The 22,725-nt window shown below is 39.7% G+C and overlaps 1 protein-coding gene across 1 annotated transcript in view; it reads left to right on the forward strand.

Moving 5' to 3' along the window:
* Positions 1-606: 606 nt before the first annotated feature.
* The window catches only part of tbc1d10ab (TBC1 domain family, member 10Ab), a 68,712-nt gene continuing 46,593 nt past the window's right edge, over positions 607-22,725 (forward strand). Inside the window, exons 1-2 of the mRNA XM_068054940.1 lie at positions 607-1,144; positions 16,207-16,306. Of these exons, the coding sequence (XP_067911041.1) occupies positions 933-1,144; positions 16,207-16,306 (312 nt within the window). The 5' untranslated portion in view covers positions 607-932. The remainder of the gene's footprint in view (positions 1,145-16,206; positions 16,307-22,725) is intronic.

Below are 22,725 nucleotides of genomic sequence, written 5' to 3' on the forward strand. Positions count from 1 at the left end.
TCCAGGACTATGTGCTAAAGGATGCACTAAAGCTTGGGATAGCTGCTGCAAAGGCTAAGTGGGGAAAGGCCACAGTCTAAGGCCCTTTCACCATAGTATACAGAGTGGCTAGAAGCTGAGTAAAATCCTTTGGGGTGTATGCACCACAGAGTATGCGACATGAAATGTAAGTGTATATTATCAATATAACCTGTAATTGGAAGTGTAGAGAGGCACTTCAGAGTGTCATGAAAGAAATCGAACTGTAGTGCACTTCATGTAATTTCAAATTTGAACAGTTATTCAAAGTACTTTTACAAATTTTATGAAAAAATATATTTTTTGAAAAACATTAAGTTACAAAAAGTATTCATCAATCTTTTGTGGAATGAACATTTACAGTTCTTTTTTTTTATCTCTAGGAGTAATAATCTGTTGTCTATTTAATTTTCACCCGTCAGCCAGGATGCTATTTTCTGCTTCAGATGCTGTGGATTTTGTGTGTGAGTTGGTTAAGTGAAGATAAGCTTATCTGTTATTTATTATTTCAGTAACATGCCCTGAAGCACTTTCCCTTGCGCTCAGGGATTGGGGGCGGGGCCTGGAGCCAGGACACGCATGCGCAGCTGCTTACCGTTGCGGGAGGATCTTTTGGGCTTGCGAGCGAGCGAGCGAGAGAGTCGCTGACTGGTGGCCAGTAAAAGGGATCCTGCTGCCGGGCTACCAACTACCTCCTGGGTCTGGGCCACCTGCGGCGATTCTCAGCACCGGAGAACCGGTTGGCCTTTTTTTAATTAAAAAAAAAAGCGAGCGATGCAACTGGAGTCTGGAAAGCGACGCGGCGGGACCTGGGAAAAGCTGAGCGGCGCCGAGAGCGTCTGAGAGTCCGGGGCGGCGGCGGTGAAGGAGGAGAGATTAGTTCCGCACTGGCACCAGGCCCAGGGCCCACAGCCATGAAGAAGAGCCGGGAGGACGACCTGAACGCGGCGCCCGAAGCGGCGTCTCCGACGGGGACCACCGAGAGCCTGGCGGCCGATCCCGACTCCGGCCTCCGGGGAGACCTCAGCTCGATCGGCTCCGACTCCGAGATCAACGGCTTCGTTAACGGGGACCAGAAAATCGACAAGTACGGCTTCGTCGGTGGTGCGCAGTACACGGGCGAGCTGTGAGTATGAAGGGATTTTCTCTTTCTCCAGTACTCGGTCCCAGCCACAATCCAGACTCTGCTTCCAAACACAAATCGCAGCCGCAGCACTGATGCAAACTGCAACCACAAAGTTTTTCATAAACTTTCCTCAGTTCACTCTCTTTGTGTGGTCCAACGTCAATGATGCAAATTCCAAGTTTTTTTCCCTGCTAGTTGGTCAATCTTAACTTTTTTTTGTCTTCTCCCCCCCCCCCAAGCTGTACTTCCTGAGGAATTTTTTTTTGTATTTTTGTTGTTGTTGAAGTGACACGTTATTTTCCCGCAATCAATGCTGAGTACATAAAAACCTGGCCCAAAGTTGGACAATTGACTGGGTGGTAAAGTAACTATTCATATCTTCCCCCCCCCCCCCCAATGAAGCATGGATAAAAGTTAAACCATCGGCGAAGTCGTTGCTCATGTCAGGGATACAAACGAGGGCTTTTCGGAAGAAAAAACAAATCTGAACCACTTGGAAAATCCCAAGGAAAGGGTAACATGGACAAAATAATGGGAAATCTCAGTTTGAGGAGGTGTGAAAAAACAGCAATGTTTTTAGTAAAAGAAAAATACTGCGGATGCTGGAAATCTGAAACAAAAACAAGAAATGCTGGAATCACTCAGCAGGTCTGGCAGCATCTGTGGAAAGAGAAGCAGAGTTAACGTTTCGGGTCAGTGACCCTTCTTGTTCCGAACAAGAAGGGTCACTGACCCGAAACGTTAACTCTGCTTCTCTTTCCACAGATGCTGCCAGACCTGCTGAGCAATGTTTTTAAAGTCGTTCTGGTGATGACGTGGGAATAATTGGCGCTTCTCTCCAAGAAGTCTGGAAAAATGCATATTTTGAGCCCTGTTTTTGCTTATGGTGGTAGAAAGCCACCAGGCATATAATAGGCACTTGCCTGAAAGTCTCTGCATAAATATGCTTTTTGGGGGGAAATTTAAAATAAATTACTTTGTTTGTAAAAGGATCTTTTTAAGGGAAGATTTGGATAAGGTTTGTGAACTTGTTCAGAAACCTAGATTGAAGGACCAAGGCAATAAGGTTAGAGATGAAAATGTGAATTGTGAAGTGGTGTATAGACGGTATGACCTAATTTATTAAGGCAAAGCTACTTCTGTATTTGTAAAAAGAGTAAAATTGAATAGTATTTTTAAAAAGTGGCATTTGGCTCTCTTTTGGAAAATTCTAAAATCTGCCAAAATTATTTAGATCTTAACACCTTTTTTTGACATTCTAGTCTTGTAGAATTGTTGTATGATTTGAGGCATACACTGCTGTCCAGAAATGACCATGCATTTGATTGGAGCTTTGTTCCTTATGGTGCAAACATTGAAAAAACTAATTGCCTCAGTGTAAATATCATTTGTTACAGCCAACATGACCAATCCTGTTCTATTGATGCTGGAGAATAATCAGGGAGATTTATTCTTAGCCAATTTGTCAGTTACTAAAGCAGAATGAGAACTTTTTAATAAAACAATATTTCTGGTTTGGTTTCCTTTTCCCCCCCTCCTATTCCTTTCCAACCCCCTCTTCTCCACCTCCCCCCACCCCCCCCTTCCCAAGGTTAGGTGGTGACTTCAGTCAAGTTACAATTTCACCAGTGGTAGTTGCTTTCCAGTCTTTTCCCGCATGGCCATTCATCAAGTGAGCCAAGATAATGTGCTCAATGGCTACTTGCCCTTTTTGAGGGCGGAAGGAGATCACAGCATAAGTCCACACATCGTGCTTGCATTTTCCAGTAAGGGTTACTAAATGTTAATCAGATACAAGAGCTTTCCCTAATGTAGGGATCTTGTGGCTTATTATAACATCCTTAATGTCACCTTGGTTGAGAGATCTTAATATTGCACTCATCTGGAATTGAACCTGTGCTTTTAACAACTGAGCTGTCAGGACAGCTAATGAAATATTAATAAAGAAACTTTTGTTCATGTTGGTTTGATCCAGGTTTGAATTTTTTTCCCCTACTCCTGCCTTTTCATATACTATTGGTTTGGAGGATGAGCAGACAGTTTCCTGCAAGACTGTTTCCTGTGCTGCTATGATTGCAAATGAAATATTTTTCAAGCACCTTTCTGTACTTGTGGTCTGTTTACCCTTTGTTCGGGACAAACCACTGGAGCCACACCTGCGTCTGAAGCTCGTGGGGTCAACGCTAATGAATACAGATTTGTATCCATGCCATGCTGCTCCACCAGGTCTCCTAGAATACGTGTTAGATTGTTTTCATAGCAAATTTAGAAGCAGCAGGAGGAAAAGAGAACAGAATTGTCTGCCCTAGTTCCGTCATTGAGAATAGGAATTCCTGGAAAGGTTTACAGAAATGCTGCTGTACAGTGCCGAGCCCTATTGAGAGAAAGAGTTGCATTTATATAGTGCTTTTCTTGACCACTGGATGTCTCAAAGCGCTTTACAGCCAATGAAGTACTTTTTGAAGTGTAGTCACTGTCGTAATGCAAGAAACCATGTTATTGCAATTGAAATGTTTAAAACTGAATGAAGAAATGTCATGGTTCTGTATATCTTTCATTCTATATAGTAAACATCACTGCAGATGTATTTCTGAAAATGCTTTATGGTAGAAAACTCAGTGCATATTGAAATTTGAAGATAATTTGCTCAAAGTAGTAACAGTTAGCCTATAGTGCAAGAAATTAATGCTAAAAATGTAATAATCAAAAAATCTCTCTTCTTCCATTAATGTTTACCCTATCTTTTTAAGTGGGCAGATCTGGATTTTTTTTCTCTGCCAATTAAAAAAAATCATTTGTGGGATGTGGGTGTTGCTCGCAAGGCTGGCATTTATTGCCCATCCCTAATTGCCCTTGAGAAGGTGGTGGTGAGGCGCTGCCTTGAACCGCTGCAATCAGTGCTTAGGTAGGGAGTTCCAGGCTTTTGACCCATGATGACGAAGGAATGATATATTCCCAAGTCAGGATGGTGTGTGATTTGGAGGGTAACTTGCCTTTATCCTTCTAGTTGGTAGAGGTTACAGTCTAGGAGGGGATGAAGAAGCCTTGTGAGTTTTATTTGAGAGTCAGGAGCTGAGTCACCTGTCACTGAATACTGAGCCTCTGAACTGCACTTCCAGCCATTGTATTTTATGTAGCTTGTCCAGTTAAGTTTCTGGTCAGTGGAGGCCTCCCCGAGTGTTGGAGGTGATCAGTGTCTGGCACTTGTGTGGTGTGAATGTCACTTGCCACTTATAAGCCCAAGTCTGGATGTTATCCATACCTGACTGCAGCAAGACCTGGACTGCTTCATCATCTGAGGAATTATGAATGGAACTGAACACTGCAATCATCAGCAAACTCTGACCTTATGATGGAGGGAAGTCCATCAAAGTAGCTGAAGATAGTTGGGCCGAAGTCACTGTCCTGAGGAACTCCTGCAGAGACGTCCTGGGGCTCAGATTATTGGCCTCCAACAAACACAACTTTCTTTTTCTGCTAGACATGACTTCAACCAATGAAGAATTTCCCGTTGATTCCCATTGACTTCAAATTTGCAAGGGTTCCTAAGCAGTAACTCCCACTTCATCTCTGCAATTAAATGCTTTTGTCCAGGCTGTAATAAGTGGTCCTAGTGATGCCTAAACTGAGCATCAGTGAGCAGGCCTTTTTGTGAGTAAGTACTGTTTGATAGCACTTTTGATGGCACTTTGCTGATTTGAGTGTAGGCTGATGGGATAGTAATTGGCTGGATTGGATTTGTCCTGCTTTTTGTGGACAGGACATACCTGGACAATTATAATTGTCCCTAGTCCTGACCCACTGCTTGTTCATTTTTCCTCAGCCCTCTTAGTGCCTCATCTTTGTATTTTTTGCCAGGGTTTGATAAATTATTATTTGTGAATCAAGAGGAAGACGACACACATCTTTGAGTGCTGACATGATGCTTCGCATTTTCTTCATTGTCAAAACCAGCTGAATGGAATGATTATAGTCAGTTGATGAAGCTTTTGCATGTAAATAAAAAACAAAAGGATCGTTCATTTATGCAGTGACTTAACATGTTTCTGCACTTCTGACACAGTGCTATCAGTTTTACTATGTTGCAGAATGTGGTAGCCATTTTACACACAGCAAGGTCTCTCAAGCAGCAATCATATGAAAGAGCAGTTAATCTGTTTTAGCAGGTGCTAGTTAAGGATAATGTTGGTTCATTCAATGGGACATTTCCCTTCTCATTCAAAAAGTACCTTAGGAGCTTTAGTGCCCACACGAACAGGCAACTGAGAACACTTCATCCAAAGGACAGCACCTCTGACAATGCAGCACTGCCTCATACTTCACTGAGATGTCCCACTGGTTTATATGCTCAAGTCCTGGATGGGAATTTTAACCAATATTCTTTTGAATCAGTAACTTGAGTAACTATTGGAGGTGTGATTTCAACACTTATTCATACGGCGTAAGCATATTATTTTTTAAAACTTTTTTTTTGTAAAGTGGTGAGACAAAAAGTAGTGTGCAAGTGTTTTTGATTTGTTGTGAGTTCTTTACTTCCTTGGTTACTGAATTGTGGTGGATGTTTAAATATACATGTGAAATATGTGTCGCTATAGCCACACCTATAACTAGTCAGTTTCTATTGGACAATTCTGTTCACTGTGAATGTAATGTTTTAACTCTCCATTCACCAACTTTTCCTTTGGCCAAAGTTACAATTAAAAAAAAAATAGCTTTTGTATTCTTTGACTATGTGACCATTTGATGTGACCATTATTTAATGTGCAAGTAATGGACCAGAGTCACAGATACACTTTATTTATATAGGAGGCCTGTATAGCCATTATGCACTGTTTTTGTCATTAGTCAAGTAATTGCATAACATTTATGACTTGAACAAAAGACTGAACAAGATGTACAGAATAGTTCAGTTTGACTGTATTAAAATTAAACTGCATTAGAAGAGGTAGTGACCTAAGGTGGCTTTTACCATGAAAATTGTTTAGTTCTTGCGTATAGCCCCATAGGATTTTTTTCTGAGAATTGTTAATTTAAAAAAAAATCTAATAACTCTGCATATTGGTCCCAGAAATTTGGGACAAGAGATGTCAGCCAAAACATCCAGTACTCAAATCATCCTTTTTGGGGGTTACTGTAGTACACATTACAGGTTAAATCCAGATCTCTCCCTTTTTTTTCCCCACATTGACATGGTTCAGGAGTTTTGTAATCGATTCTTCAGGAGTTTTGTAATCGATTCTGGATACTACACCATTGAAATAGTTTTAATCTTCAAAGTGGGGTGTGCGTTGTCATTGTCTTGAGCATTTTGATTTACGCTTCTAATTGAAAGATCTGTTGGGAATTAAATTTAAAACAAAGCTAAAAGTATGTGAGTACTCAAATGTTCTTAGATTAGGATCTCCAGATAATGGTAAAGGCATTGTTTGCTTGGAGTTTGTGCTGAGAAACCCTGAACTTTCACTCTTGTCCCCAATTACTCCACAACACCTTTACCATTATCTACACCACAAGCTGCCAAGCATATATTGTGCAAAGTTTCTTTTTCACAAAAGTGCACAGGGCGGCGCAGTGGTTAGCACCGCAGCCTCACAGCTCCAGGGAACCGGGTTCGATTCTGGGTACTGCCTGCAAGTTCTCCCTGTGACCGCATGGGTTTTCGCCGGGTGCTCCGGTTTCCTCCCACAGCCAAAGACTGGCAGATGATAGGTAAATTGGCCATTATAAAAGTGCCCCTAGTGTAGGTAGGTGGTAGGGAATATGGGATTACTGTAGGGTTAGTATAAATGAGTGGTTGTTGGACGGCACAGACTCGGTGGGCCGAAGGGCCTGTTTCAGTGCTGTATCTCTAAATAAATAAATAAAAAAAAAGAGGAAGTATCAACGCAAACAGCTTCAGACTCTGTTCTGTTCTATAATTTGCTGAAGTATGAACAATGCTTTAGCTGGATTAAAAAACAATTTTCAATCCAGTTTTTAACTGGTTATATTAGCACCATGAAGTGTGGAGAATGTGTGGGATTCAAAATGACAAATGTTGAGTGATGGAAAGAGGAAAAAAATGAGTAAAACTTTTTAAATCCTAGTTTTTAGGTTTCAGCTAATGTCGTGCATCAGTTATTTCCAGCTCATGTCCTTTTAATCCCATTATCTTGTCTCACAGAATTATCTGTGTAAAACAAGTATGAATTCCCCACCTTTTCATAGTTAGCTGCTGCAGTCAGCAAAATTGGCAAGCAGTTCAAATTCCTTGACACTTGTGAATTTGACTAATATTAATAAACATTTCATGACAGGTTTATTGCCCTCAAGTCGCAACCAAGATGTTATTTCCTCCCCACTCACTGGTTACTTCGTAAAACGTGCTAACTAAGATTAAGAATGATTTTATGAAATAGTATTGCCAGTGTTATTCCTAGGCTGCCTGGCATTGTATTGAATAGGCAAATTTAGAATCAAAGCTAAATTCTTTCTGAATCTTTGCATTGGGTGGGGAAATTGTCAGTGTTAAATGTTGGTTTAGTTTTTGTAAAGTTTGAGTTTAGGTTACCATTTGTTTCCATGACTCCTGTGAATCTGGCTGTTCAGCATTACACACATTTTCATCACTAGTGCATTTCCTAAAATATGTTCACCCAATGTTGAGCATCTTGTTTACAAACGTTGAAACTGGCTCTTTGTCTGCCTTTCTTCAGTGCTACATGCTATAGCACAACCTGGAAAAGTAATGGATGGGGTGGAAAGGAGTACTTTAAAAATATAATTAAAATATAATCCAGAGAATGTATTGTGTGCTGTCTGCTGCTTAGAAATTCTGTTCTTTGCAGATCCTTTTATCAGTACATGCTTGCTTTGAGAATTGGTTCATTCAATTGTCAGGTATGTATTATTGACCTCTACCTAAATTTGAATTTAAGCCAGTCCCTCATACCCCTGCAGGTCCTGATCCTATCCCCACTGATGTGATTTTTTTTTTCTGTTTTTCATCAAGCCCAATTTAAATGCAAGAGTTTTGAGGAAAAAAATAAAACAGGCAGATGACTAAACTTGTAATGTATAACTGTTTTGGCTGTTGACTTGTGTGCTGTCTTTGAAGTTTAGTCAGCTCATTTTTTGCATCATTTCATGCTGTTGCAGTCCAATGTAAGATGCCAAACATGCCTGTGGTCCAGGTGTGAAAATTCTATGTCTGTTTGTTCTATTGTGAGGCAGTGGGTGCAATGTCTAGTTGGGTTCTTAAAGTGTGAGGTGCACCTTACTGGTGAGGTGTGGGTCTGTAAATGGGGAGTGACAAGCAGGGTCATCAAAAGGTTACATGCACACAGTGAAGTGTAAAGTTGGTGTATCTAAGCGATAGTAGAGCATCTTGGTTGCCACTTGAAACTTTTTGCAATTGTGATGAGGAGTAAGGTAAATCAACAACATTTCTTTAAATGACTTACAGAGCACACCTTTCAGTTTGAGTTGGAGATGTCCGTAAAAGAGAATTCAAGCACTGTTTACTTCCCTCAGGGCTGTTTTATGGTGAAAAATAGGCAGAATGATCAAATTTCCCATGAAAACAGTGTAAACCTAAACTAAATTATTTCCTATCAATTTGCAAAGGAGGTGGCAATTTTTATTATTAGAATGTATGAAGAAGCCAAATGATTTGGCGATATTGTTGAAAATAATATCAATGATGCGTTTGTGAGAGTATAAAAGTAAATACCCCTGAGTTATGTCATAAGTAAATTTGAATATTGGGAAATTTCTTTCCCCATATCATGTTATCTTTATGTCAGCCCATTTCTACATAACCAAGACAGCTACATTTCTTTAGGGAGATGGAATAAGTTTCTATAGGAACGTTTAAAAGACAGTTGGACATGTACTTGAAAAGAACTAATTTGCAGGGCTATGGGGTAAAGGCTGAGGTGTGGGACTAAATTGAACTGCTCTTTCAAAGCACCGGCACAGGCATGAAGGGCCGAATGTGAAATTCTGAGGTGCATGGAAGGAGATGGTCTTATTCGCAGTGAATTTGATCTTAAACACCCAGTTTATACTCCCGAAGTTTAGTATCAATGCAAAGCTGCTTTGTGCCAAAATCAAGCTTTGCGAATGCATGGTTGGATAAAATGGCTGAAACTGTGAGCTAAGGTTAGTTAATTTTGTAAAAACTATTTCCGATCCATTATGGCCTTGTAGACCAATTGTAGCTCCTTGTGATGTCCCTGGGATTTTAATGTTTTATGTTAGATTGGGAAATATCTATTTTTCACAACACTTCAAATACATGAAATGGTTTAGGAGCAAGTTGTGTTTCGTAAAACATTTTTCTTTGTTTCTCTGAGGTTATGTGTCAGCATGTTTTGGAATGTTAACTTCTGAGGCTTGTATTTTTCCTACAAATATTTAACAATTGGTATACTTTTTAAATAAAGTATGATATATTGACTATATAGTAGTCTGTTAGTCGATAAGTGCCCATGCCAAGCATGTTTCAAGCACTGTTTCTGACCCTTTAATAGTATAGAAGTTTCTGTTCACTTGCTTTGCAAGTCAAATTATCAGTAGGAAACCAATTGGGGAGGTAAAGATGCTTGCCAACTTGGTTGGGGAAGTTGTTCACTCATTCAGTTAGAAATTCAACATCTGCATGCTTTCTAAATTGGGACCATACACACTTGAGTTCATTTCCCCCCCCCCCTTTCCTCCTACCCCTCCACAGGCCACACACCATTTCCTAACTGTGAGCACTGTGCTGCTATTGGTCTTAATCAGTAGTGTTGGCAGATATGAGAGCAACCTGAAGAGATGCAGCTGAGTGTTTCCAATATCTAGTTGTGGATAAGCTGAAGTTTCTGCCATTAGGAAGACCGAAGCCATTATCTGAGGCTCCTGCCACAAACTCTAACTGTGCCACCAATTTCAACCCTCCAGCTATTATTTCAGGCTGACCTGGACCTTCTGACCCCATATACTCTTCATCACAAATGCTTCCACTTTTATAACGCTGACCCCCTTCACCTCTGCCTTCTGTCACAGAAGTGCTCATCCATGTCTTTTTCACCTCCAAATGAAATTTTAGACTCTGCAAAAAATTGTCTGAGTATATCCATCTTTATAGTGGTTTATTTTGGTTGCAGTGTATAAATAGATGCATCTTTTGTCCATTTTTTCTGTTATTGTAGTAGGTTTTAAGTCTCAAGAATAATTACCTGCTTACTAAAGAACAGCCTGACAGTTCAGATGGATTAATGCTTAATTCCTTAAGATAGGTCATGTGTTTTAGTGAGTTGATTATAACTGAAACTCACTTGTTTCAGTTGGAAGTTTGGTCAGTTCAAAATCTGGTTTCGAAGTAGTGCTTGAGGGAAGCAAGGCATTCCATCTCAGGAAAAACTAATAATCAGTTGAATTGCAGCTTTTTTTTTGTGGCCAGTTTGAGACTAGAGAATGTGTTGTAGGGAAATTGTTGGCTGATATAAAAAGTAAGCGTTTATAAAATTCTATTTACAAGTGCCCTGTGAACTTAATAACATTTTCTTTTTATAATTTCTTGCCTTTTTGCACACACATCAGTCATGTCATTTAATTTAGGCTTGGTACCATTTTAATGTGTCCTTATAGTAAGGTTGTGGTATTTACTGAAACAGTATGCAGACTTTTTCACTTGTTTTCGATTGTACAAGATTTAGTCTGTTCTTTAATGGACTGAAACCTTTTGAATGTTAAGCCCAGATAACTATTTTAATTCTTAAGCTGTTTCCTTTTTCCATTATTTACTTAGGGATAATGTAAAAAGAGTTTGAGAACTTATCCAATAATCTAAATCCTATGGATTTTCCCAAATTTACAGTAAAACCTGTTTGTGCATGGTAGCAATAGAAAATTACATATAAAATGAAACACTACTTGATGCCATTGACTTCTCATGAAAGCCAGGCATGCTACACAAGGATAGAAATTTGAGAGTCACTCCAAATTGTTGTGCACATCCTAAAAGCTAACTCAAAAGCAGCAAAAGTGAGGGTTAGGTGGAAGTTGCCAGCTAAGTCTCTTGGCTAGAAATAGTATCTGGGGCTAAAAAGAGTAGAAAACATTTCACATGAGTTGTAAATATCTCTATACTGATAACCATCTATAGGCTGAAGTCCTGTACAAACTCTTTTTAATACAGATTTTCTTTTTTTCCTATCTCCATGATTTAGCCTTATGAAACTGTGCTGTTAGTTTGTTCCCATGTTCTCCCCAATTGCAAACATTTGAATGCAGCCAAACAATAATGTTACGATCGAGGCGGGAAGCAATGCACTGTCAATTCAGTCCCATCACTCCACAGGTCGCAGCATATTATTAAAGTTTTCCCACCCAACCGAAAACAGCCAAATTAAACCCTCTAGTAACCCCCAGAATAAAACAGACCAAACCAGGTATCTTTAAACAACAACAAATTAACTATTTAAAAAAACTAAATCTTAAACATTATTAAAACAAACCTATGTCTAAAGACCTTATTTATTTTAACCTAATCCCCGCCCCCATACGCACTCATACTTTCAAAAACTAACAGTTAACTGGTTTTAAAAGTGGTGTTTTTAAAAATTAGCTGTTTCTTGAGAATAAATAAATAAGTCTCTGTGGGTTACGTTCCTGCTGGGTGATGTATCCTAGTGTACAGATAATCAAATGCCTCTTGAAGTCTTCACACGGATTTGATGAAACAGTCTGTTCTAGATAGGCATTCAAAGCACTTCGGCTGCAGCAGGTGTCAAACAGTTCTTTAAACGAGGAGTGTAGCAATGTCCACTCGGATTTAAAACCGACAGTCTCTCAATCGAAGCTTTACTCCAGTGATACAAATGGTTTCTTCAAAGGGCTTTTTTTCCTCCTTAGACAATTAACTGGGCCTGTAGCTCATTGTAGAAATTTCTGCTGAGAAATCAACTGCTCTTTTCTTCAGCAAGCACACTTTGCTGGTGGCTGGTTTAAACTGGTTTTAGCCAGTTTTACACAGTCAAATCGAAATATTATACCATGTGATCTCTCTCTCCTGCTGTGGCCTAGGTAACAAGTGCAGCTGGCACACTGCTTCAGAAATGCAAAAGCTTCTCTGTCTGTCTTCAAGGCTCACTGTTTCAAACAGAAGAGAAAATAAATACAAATCTGTGACCGTAATCTCCGGGTAGTTTACATGTCGGCCTCGTTTCCTTATGTTTTGTCTCCTTGTTATACATGTTTTTAGCTCTCTTACTTTGGGTTACTCTGTATATCTTTGGGACTGTCTTCAGTAGCCTATTTAAATGAAATGTTCTGTAATGTACTCAGGACAAAAGAAAACTTTGTCTGTCCATTAATTTTAAGTTACTGCAAATATTCTTTTGCCTTTTCAAAGTATATTTCCAGGACATGAGAAGTGATAGAACATCATTTCAGACCTCATTCTAGTTTTAAACTAGTGTATCTCTAATTCTAGTATGAATGAAACTAGCTAAAGTTTTGCAGTTTTCAAACATAGTACAAATTTTGTCTAAATTAAAAAATAAATGTTCCATCGCCCATCTAGAACTAATGTACAACAGTATCTTTTTAGGATCAAATCCTCTTTAGCAAAGAAAATAGTTTCTTTTTGATTGGAACTGTTAAGTGTTTTGTGTTGACTTCAGCTGGGAAAATGTGTTTGGAAGTGATTGAGAATTGGAATATGTTTTTTATTAATGAACTTGGAATTACAGTATAATATATTCTGTGCTCTTCAAAATAAGTGCAGTGATGAATAAATGTGACTTTTAGTAAAGATGCATTCAGATGCACATAATGAAGAGAGAATTTTAGCTCAATCTGGCACTCTTGGAAATCCATCACTATTCGTCAGAGTCTCAAAGTGCCGCTGCTGAGAAATTCATGTATGTTGCTTCGTTTTACCTGATATGGAATGTACATTCAATCTCTCTGCAGGGACAAACCCCACCTAACCTAAACAGAACAAAATTATGCCTAGGTGCGCAAATTGCAACTCTTAATGGGCAAAGGGTTACTGTTGGCTAATGCGCACATAGTCCATTAATAAATTTGCTGCAGCTTATTAGTTGAGACCACAGTACTCATTAGGATATTGTCTTGCAGACTTGCCTGGCGCCAAGTGGGAAGAATCCCAGCCTGAGCGATGGTTGTGACCATTCATATCCTATCTATGCGCCTGGAATGGTGGTCAATTAACAGTGCCTTGGAATACTGCTGACCTACCTGGATGAGGCTGCCACAGAGGATCAACTTGGTTCCATTGCTAGGTTTACTTTAAAAGTGAAGGTACTGCATTGACTTAAGTCTCTGCAGTTTTCAGTTTTAGTAGCAAGGAGTGCAGAATACTGTCAATCAGAAAAAGCTTTTCAACAAAGTGAGTGAATTACTGTTTAGAATCCTACCTATAAATATTTAATCAGAAAAGTAATGCATCTCAGTAAAACATTAATGGATTCTAATCCACTTGCTGTGTTGAAAGTTCAGTTTATAGTGAAATGTTGTATGTAGTCCTGCAAAGGAAATAGCTAGTTTTTTTCCCCTGTGGGCCAACAATTGGCATGGCATCCTGTTTTACAGCAGCACATCCTTGTTTGCAGCTAAAAGTACAGAGTGAAAAAACTGACCTAATTTGATGAAACCACCATCTTGTAAATATGATCACTTCCACTAAGTCTTGTACAGCAAATAAATTTAGCTTTCTGTGAAACTGCAAAAGCAGTAACATTTCTTTGTTTACATTTTGTTTTGACTGGCTTAGAAATGCTTTAACTAAAAAAAATTAAAGCCTGACAAACCATGATAGTTAAGTCTTTTAAAAAAGGCACTTAGACGACTATTTCCCAATGTCAAATCCATCCAGTCATAATGATGCCAATATTCAATAAAAAGTGGGGTGGAATTCCAAAATGGGAGAAACATCTGAATCCTTCTGTATCTGAAGAGTATACAAAGAAAGGAACATCCTGGACCAAGTCGAAATACATCTGGTTGTGTTAGGAGTGGAATGTAAAATCCAACAGTACAGACAAGAACCAAACCTCAGGCAGAAGATGTTGAATTTGTACAAGATATTGGTTAGGTCATACTTGGGGTATTGCATGTTGTTCTGGACATCCCATTATGGGAAGGATATTAAAGCAATGGAAAGGGCATAGTGAAGACTCACTACAATGATGCCAGGTTACATTTTTAAAGAAAGGTTCAGAACGTGGACATTTTTCCACTGAAGCCGAAAAGATTAAGGATGGCTCTAATAAAGGTTTCCAAAATAATGAAAGGCTTTCAAATGGTGATTAACCAAAATCACTTGAATTTACATAACACTGCTACATTAGAAAAGCATCCCAAGATGCTTCAGAGGTGCAGAACCATTTCCACGAGCTGGTGAAATGGTAACAAGGGCACATGGACTCTGGGATATCACCAAAAGAGTGATGGAGGAAACCGAAATAAACTTTTCCAACAGAGGTTTTTGAAACATGACATGCTTTAAGTAGCTAATGAGGCAAATGCTATTCGGGGAATCGGTTAATATTTGAAAAGGAAGACTATAAAAGGATAGAAATGGATTGAGTGAACAGTTTTAAGTTGAGGAGCAAGTACAGGCATGATGGACCAAATAACGGTCTTCTGTGCAGTAACTTCTGTGACATTTCAACAGACCTGGAACAAGGCCCAAACCAATAGTTGAGCTAATATGGAGACACTTGAGAAAAGGGAAGTGTGATGTTAATAGATGTCTAGGCATTTGGAGCTAAACTGCTTTTACTGGCATTTCGATCAGATTTTTAAATAACGATGCTGTATGTTTACTCAAAACATAATGTGGATTCTTGTGTTTTTAAGGATATTCTTTCTACTTCCTTTCTGGTGCAGTGTTGGGGGTTGGCATTGCTGGAGCTGCTGTTGTTTTGAGAAAATGGAGAAAACAGGCATCACCTGCCTGTTCAGGCCACAATTGGAAGATCCATGGCACAATTCAAAGCTGAGCTGCTGTCCCATCATTTTCCCTCAACCAGAGCTATCAAAAAGATTAACTCTTTCACTTCATTTTATCTCATTACTACTTGTGAGATCATAGATATATATATTCTTTTTCTTTTGGGCCTCCTTATCTCAAGAGACAATGGATACGCGCCTGGAGGTGGTCAGTGGTTTGTGAAGCAGCGCCTGGAGTGGCTATAAAGGCCAATTCTAGAGTGACAGGCTCTTCCACAGGTGCTGCAGAGAAATTTGTTTGTCGGGGCTGTTGCACAGTTGGCTCTCCCCTTGCGCCTCTGTCTTTTTTCTTGCCAACTACTAAGTCTCTTCGACTCGCCACATTTTAGCCCTATCTTTATGGCTGCCTGCCAGCTCTGGCGAACGCTGGCAACTGACTCCCACGACTTGTGATCAATGTCACAGGATTTCATGTCGCGTTTGCAGACGTCTTTAAAGCGGAGACATGGACGGCCAGTGTGTCTGATACCAGTGGCGAGCTCGCTGTACAATGTGTCTTTGGGGATCCTGCCATCTTCCATGCGGCTCACATGGCCAAGCCATCTCAAGCGCCGCTGACTCAGTAGTGTGTACAAGCTGGGGATGTTGGCCGCCTCGAGGACTTCTGTGTTGGAGATACGGTCCTGCCACCTGATTATTTATTTATATATATATATATGAAGTGCTTTTAGAAGTTTGAGATTTGATAAATGAATTACAAGTTTTTCTTTTGAACAGTCACAATTTATTGTAATCTACAAATTTGATAGTAACTAAGCAGTGCAATCTCTTCCTACAATACTGCTCATGAGTCATTGATATTTAACAGTTTCAAATTTATGCATTTTAAAAGATTTTTAAAAATAGAATCACTCAGTTTTCTTTTTTAGGTGTATAAGCAACTGACTTCACTTGTGTTTTGTGTCCAGTTATTCAGAAAGTTTTGTAATCTTACTAAATGTAAGCAACTGTCATTAGTGACGTTTTTCAAAAAAAATGAGAGTTCACTGGCAGTGTTTTCCAGCTTATTACTGAACTTCCAGTCTTAAAAGTAATCTGCAAATTATTGATTCTAGGCAAGGCGAAGTACCACCTGAAGTATTGCGACAAAGGGAATCCAAATGGTTGGACATGTTGAACAACTGGGACAAATGGATGGCAAAAAAACACAAAAAGGTAAGGCTGACGTGAAAGCAATACAGAATTGACTGAGGAAGCAGTAAATCTGTAATAAAACTTCTTACTAGTACATATAAATGTTAAGATTTGTTGTATTTGCACTTAAGTTCACCTTCAAAATGTATTCATATTTATAATCACTTTTTTAAACTAGTAGCTATAACACTTTCTTCCACAATGGACCAGATTTGATAAATTCAGCTCTGTTAAAGTAGCCTTGATTCAGCTGTGCACAAAGGCTTTTGAGTATGTATGTTAAAATGAGTTTCAGCTCCTCCAGTTCAAAGAGAAAATCCATTAGGGTTCCCCACTCTACTTGGCTCCAACACTACACAACTGGAATACATCAAAATAATCTGAAAACCTATGCAAAGCTACAAACTAGGACAAGAAAAAACAAGCTGATCCATTGAACCTGTCCTGTTTTGGCAATGTGTGACTTACATGCACCATCATTTATTCTACCACACACTCCGTCACCTGGTAGAGAGGCAAAAACCATTGATCAATGTAGGGGGCAAAAATTGGAAATTCCATTTTCATATACAAAGCTCCTGTTAAGCCTACCCTTTGCTGACATGATACTGCTTTGAGTTCTTGGGGTTAAATTTGTGTGGAATCGTCATTTAAAAATCTGTAAAATTCTAAAAATATAAGGCTCTGTCATAATTTTAAGAGTCGAAGACTGTTCATAAGACCAGAGGATATATTACTGCTTTTTGGACACTACCTTAATGTGCATTTTCTCATTTGTTCAGGTGTCCCATAATAACTTTGCTAAGAAGGCAGCTGGCAGTTTTCTTCCAAGACTATGTTGGTGCTGTTCTGTAATTGGGCGTTGTGCTTTGGAGACCCACGATAACTTCAGCCTTGTCTTTTTTTTTTACTTTCACATGCCTTTTCAATGGAGTTGAATCTGACCTTTACTTTTCCTTCTCCAAATTTCTCTTCCTGAAGACACTGACATGGTTCAAGTAGCACCACTCACCCACTAGCACTACACTCAACTGTCTTATTTTCATTTCTGACACTAGATAATATTGCCAGGCTGTTTGACTCTGGGAGCATTAAGTTACACACAGTGTACTCCTTCCTCTCATCTGATGTTTAGATTAATGGATTTGACAGCAGGAGTAACTAGATGTGAATTAGGAGTAGGAATTGTGGCTGTTTCTCTTGTGCATCAAGGTCAAGAATGCTGAAGTCATTTGTTAGGCTATGACATTTTGGATGAGATTTATTGAATCGGCACATACCAGGAGTAGGTTCCTGGTCTAGTTTAATTCCATGTTGGTTACCTTTTGGGCGATATCTGGCAGTTGGGTTCCAGTGTCTCCATTGACCGCATGGCTGCAATTGGAATTGACTGGGAAACCTTGGGTTGCCCCTCAGCATAGTTCATTGATCCATCACTCTTAACCCTCTCCCCATGTATTTGTACTGTATGCCGTACTCTTTGTCGCAAGTGTGAACTCGTATATATTTGGAATGTAAAGAACTGTCATACAGTAACATACATTGTAAAGTCAAAATTATGCTCTGAAGCACTGCTACTTGTTGCATATGTTACAAATCTAATAACCTTAATCTGGAAGCCAAAAAATATTGTGCCACAATTTGGGGGAGCATACAAACTAGGAGCAGGAGTACACCACTCGGCCCCTTGAACCTGCTCCGCCATTCAGTAAGATCATGGCTGATCCGATTGTAACCTCAATTCTACATTTCCGCCTACCCCTGATAACCCTTCACGCCCTTGCTTATCAAGAATCTATCTACCTCTGCCTGAAAAATATTTAAAGACTCTGCTTCCACTGCCTTTTGAGAAAGAGTGTTCTAATGACTCACGACCCTCTGAGAGAAAAAAGTTTCTCCTCATCTCTGTCATAAATGGGTGACCCCTTATTTTTAAATAGTGACCCCTAGTTCTTGATTCTCCCACAAGGGGGGACGTCATTTTCACATCCACCCTGTCAAGACCTCAGGATCGTGAGTTTCAATCAAGTCGCCTCTCACTCTTCTAAATTCCAGCGGATACAAACCTAGCCTGTCCAACCTTTCCTCATAAGACAATCTGCCCATTCCAGGTATTAGTCTGGTAAACCTTCTCTCAGCTGCTTCCAATGCATTTACATCCTTCCTTAAATAAGGAAACCAATACTGTACACAGTACTCCAGATGTGGTCTCACCAATGCCCTGTATAACTGAAGCATAACCTCCCTACTTTGTATTCAATTCCCCTCGCAATAAACGACAACATTCTATTAGCTTTCCTAATTACATGCTGTACCCGCATTCTAACCTTTTGCGATTCATGCAGTAGGACACCCAGATCCCTCTGCATCTCAGCTCTGCAATCTATCATCATTTAGATAATTTTTTATTCTTCCTGCCAAAATGGACAATTTCACATTATCCTACATTATATTCCATTTGCCAGATAATTGCCCACTCACTTAACCTATCTTTATCCCTTTGTAGCCTCCTTAGGTCCTCTTCACAACTTAAGGAGGGAAGAATCACCAGAATTGTTGCCTAGCAATAGTTAAATATTGATTGAAAGTAATCTTATTTATACCAGATGTGTAGCCATTTGTAGCCATGGTTACTCAGCAGTACTAAAAGAATGGAACAATCCCCAGTTGTATCGCTCAACATTCTTAATCTAATTTTCCTTTTTTTTTTAAAAGATTGTGAACCATTTTGTAAACAAATTATATTAAGCAACTCAGTTTTTTAAGAGGACTTAATATGGCTTCACAGCTTGACCTGTTTGTTATAGACACTTGTTTGCCTAATTTTATTTCTTCAGATAATCTGTTTTGTAAAGTACTGTTATGCTAGTATGCAGAGCTGAGAGTGTTAGGATGATAGATGAATGTGTGCAATTCTGGTAAGCTCTTGTCTTCAAAATTGATCATGCTGCCATAAAGCAGAATAGAAAATTGACTACTTGAATGTCTTCAGTATACATCCTCTAGCCTGATTTCCGTTGACATCTTTTTTTATTGCTTGGATATTTTCAGTGATTGGTTAAGTGCACCCACATTTTTTTACTTTATTACATTCAGTAGATATCTATATACTAAGTAACTGTTCCAAAATGTATGAGCTTTTTTTTTATATAGTTCTCGACCATTTCTTAGTTCATCTACTTATTTTGTTGGAGTTTGTTTCTCACTGGTCATTATCTGCTGCAGTAATCACTTGGCCACACTTCTTTCTCTTTGAGAGGAAGTTCAGAGTACAGTCATCTTGCAGTATGTTTCATGTTTTATACAGCTAATCCATCTCAAACTATTACATTAAATGCGAGAATCTGTTTCAAATATAGCCTTCCCCTGATGGGTCAGTGTTACATAAAATTTGGCGCTGAGCCATAGAGACTGGGAAGGATCTTTTATGGTTCAGGCTCTTCAAAGTGATTTCTCTTAACTGTTTCATACAACTTCCCCTGAGTGGTGCTCAACTCCTTGTAAATGTAGCATGCATAGATCTGCCACAGTAAGCTGTATATTGAATTTTTTGTACTGTTATGCAACTTTATCAATGCTCCAGTATAAAGAGCATCACTGTACAAACTAGATTTATGCAGGTTAAAATAATACTTTATTTACATAAATACTTAAATACTGTGGAGAAAACAAAAGATACGGAACAAAATACTGCAAAGTACAAGACAGTTGTGTTATATATACATTTTAATAATGTCTAAAATGGGTTTGCTTCTTGTGGAAGTATCTCCCTTCAGTGAAGTGAAGTGGTCTTTGACGAAGGCATGGAAATAGTCCTTAATTGCAAAATGTTCCTGGATCATACAGGCCAAGTCTTAATCAGAAGGACATGCTGTAGATCCTCATCTAAAGAAGGAGCTTTCTATATTTCACATTTTCCTTATCCTCCTCCCCAACCCCCCCCCCCCCCCCATCCCCCACCACCATGGTAAATTATCTCTTCATCTGCCATTAGTTTGTTTTCCTCCACTTAGTATACTTCAGATCACTGGGTTGCCACATTTGATATATAATACTTGTCATGCAACTTTATCAATTACTCCAGTATGAAGAATATCATTGTACAGGATCTTTTTCCAGAATCCATGAGAAAGCTGTCTCCAGCAGGAAAAGCTTCTAGTTTGTAAAACATTTTTCTTTTGAAAATGAAGCCAAACTTAAAAATAATCAATAATTAAAATCCAGTTAACAAAGGAGCTTTGTGTTTGTTCAGCTACATTGAAGTCAAATAATTTGATGTCTAAACCAAGAAGCTGCATCGCAATAATAATACATCAGGCAGTACTGCTGACAGTTTAGAAACCAAGACTATATATGAATTTATAATAGTTGGCTTAAAATGCATTGTGAACCACTGAACAAAGTGAAGGAACAGGCTGTTTTGCCAGTGGTCTAAAGCCTTTTTAACTACATAGCTCGACACAAACTTGGAACATTTTAACTTAGAGTCATGGAGAGATACAGCACTGAAACAGGCCCTTCGGCCCACCGAGTCTGTGCCGACCAGCAACCACCTATTTATACTAATCCTACATTAATCCCATATTTCCTACCACATCGTCATTCTCCTACCACCTACCTACACTAGGGGCAATTTACAATGGCCAATTTACCTATCAACCTGCAAGTCTTTGGCTGTGGGAGGAAACCGGAGCACCCGGCGTAAACCCACGCGGTCACGGAGAATTTGTACCCATTACCCAGAACCGAACCCGGGTCGCTGGAGCTGTGAGGCTGCGGTGCTAACCACTGTGCTGCTCAGCTTAATTAACTCTAGATCAGAAGTACTCTTCCTTTCTATAGTAGTTTGATAAGAGTCTCATCCTCCACTTAAAAGCCACAAATGTGTGACTTCCATTTTAACTGGTTTACAACAGCTTTTTAAAAAATGAATGATATAAGATTAAGTTCACACTTGTGTATTTATGACAGGCCTGAGGTTCATTATTTGGTCTCTGCTGCATTAATGAATCTCAACTGGGATAGTGAGACACACAGCTAACCTTAGTATCTGCAGGTATAAAAACAAAATGCTGGAAATATTCAAGTTTGACAGCATCTGTGGAGAGAGAAACAGTAAACATTTCAAGTCTGTGACTGGAAAAAGTTAGAAAAATAATAGGCTTTGAGCAAATGAAAGGAGAGAAGGTGGGAAAAAGAACAAAAGGGAAAATCTGTGATAGGGTGGAGGGCCCATCACTGTGCCTTCAGCCATTTCTTGATATCACTTGGAGTGAATTGAATGGGCTGAAGACTGGCATCTGTGATGTTGTGGATCTCAGAAAGAGGCCGAGATGTATCATCCACTCGGCACTTCTGGCTGAAAATGGTTGCAGTGTCTTTTGCACCGACGTGTTGGGCTATCCCATCATTGAGGATGGGGATATTTGTGGAGCCGCCTCCTCCGGCTAGTTGTTTAATTGTCCACTACTCTTCATGACTGGATGTGGCAGGACTGCAGAGCTTTGATCTGATCCATTGGTTGTGGGATTGCTTAGCTCTGTCCATCGCATACCACATCTGTTTAGCATGCATGTGATCCTGTGTTGTAGCTTCACCAAGTTGGCACCTCATTTTAGGTATGCCTGGTGCTTTTCTTGGCATGCTGTCCTGCACTCCTCATTGATCTAGAGCTAACCCTGAGTAGAGTGAGGGAAATGCTGGGCCATGAGGTTACAGATTGTGGTTAAATATAATGCTGCTGCTGATGGCTCACAGCACCTCATGGATACCCAGTTTTGAGCTGTTAGACTTGTTCTGAATGTATCCCATTCAGATGGGAGTGCCATACAACACAATGGATGTCCTCAGCGTGAAGTCAGGACTTAGTCGCTACGGGGACTGCGCGGTGATCACTCTGACCAATACTGTCCTGGACAGATGCTTCTGCGACAGGTAGGTTGGTGCGGATGAGGTCAGATAGGTTTTTCCCTCTTGTTGGTTCTTTCAGCACCTGCCACAGGCCCTTTCTGGCAGATTTGTCCTTTGGGACTTGGCCAGCTCAGTCAGTCGTGGTGCTGCCGAGCCACTCCTGGTGATGGATATTGAAATCCCCTGCCCAGGGTATGTTCTGTGCCCTTGCTGCCCTCAGTGCTTCTTTCAAATGGTGTTCAACATGGAGGAGTACTGATTCATTGGTAGGTGGTAATCAGCGGGAGGTATCCTTGCCCATGTTTGACCAGATGCCATGAGAGCTTCATGGGGTCCGGAGTCAATGAGAGCTCCCTGGGCAAGTCCTTCCTGATTGTCCACCACTGTACTGCCACCATACTCAGGGATGATGATGGAGGAGTCTGGGACATTGGCAGTAAGGTATGATTTGGTGAGTATGACTATGTCAGACTCTTGCTAAACTAGTCTGTGGGACAGCTCTCCCAATTTTGGCACAAGTCCTCATATTA

Source organism: Heterodontus francisci, chromosome 23 (assembly GCF_036365525.1).
Source record: "Heterodontus francisci isolate sHetFra1 chromosome 23, sHetFra1.hap1, whole genome shotgun sequence".
NCBI classification, from domain to species: domain Eukaryota; kingdom Metazoa; phylum Chordata; class Chondrichthyes; order Heterodontiformes; family Heterodontidae; genus Heterodontus; species Heterodontus francisci.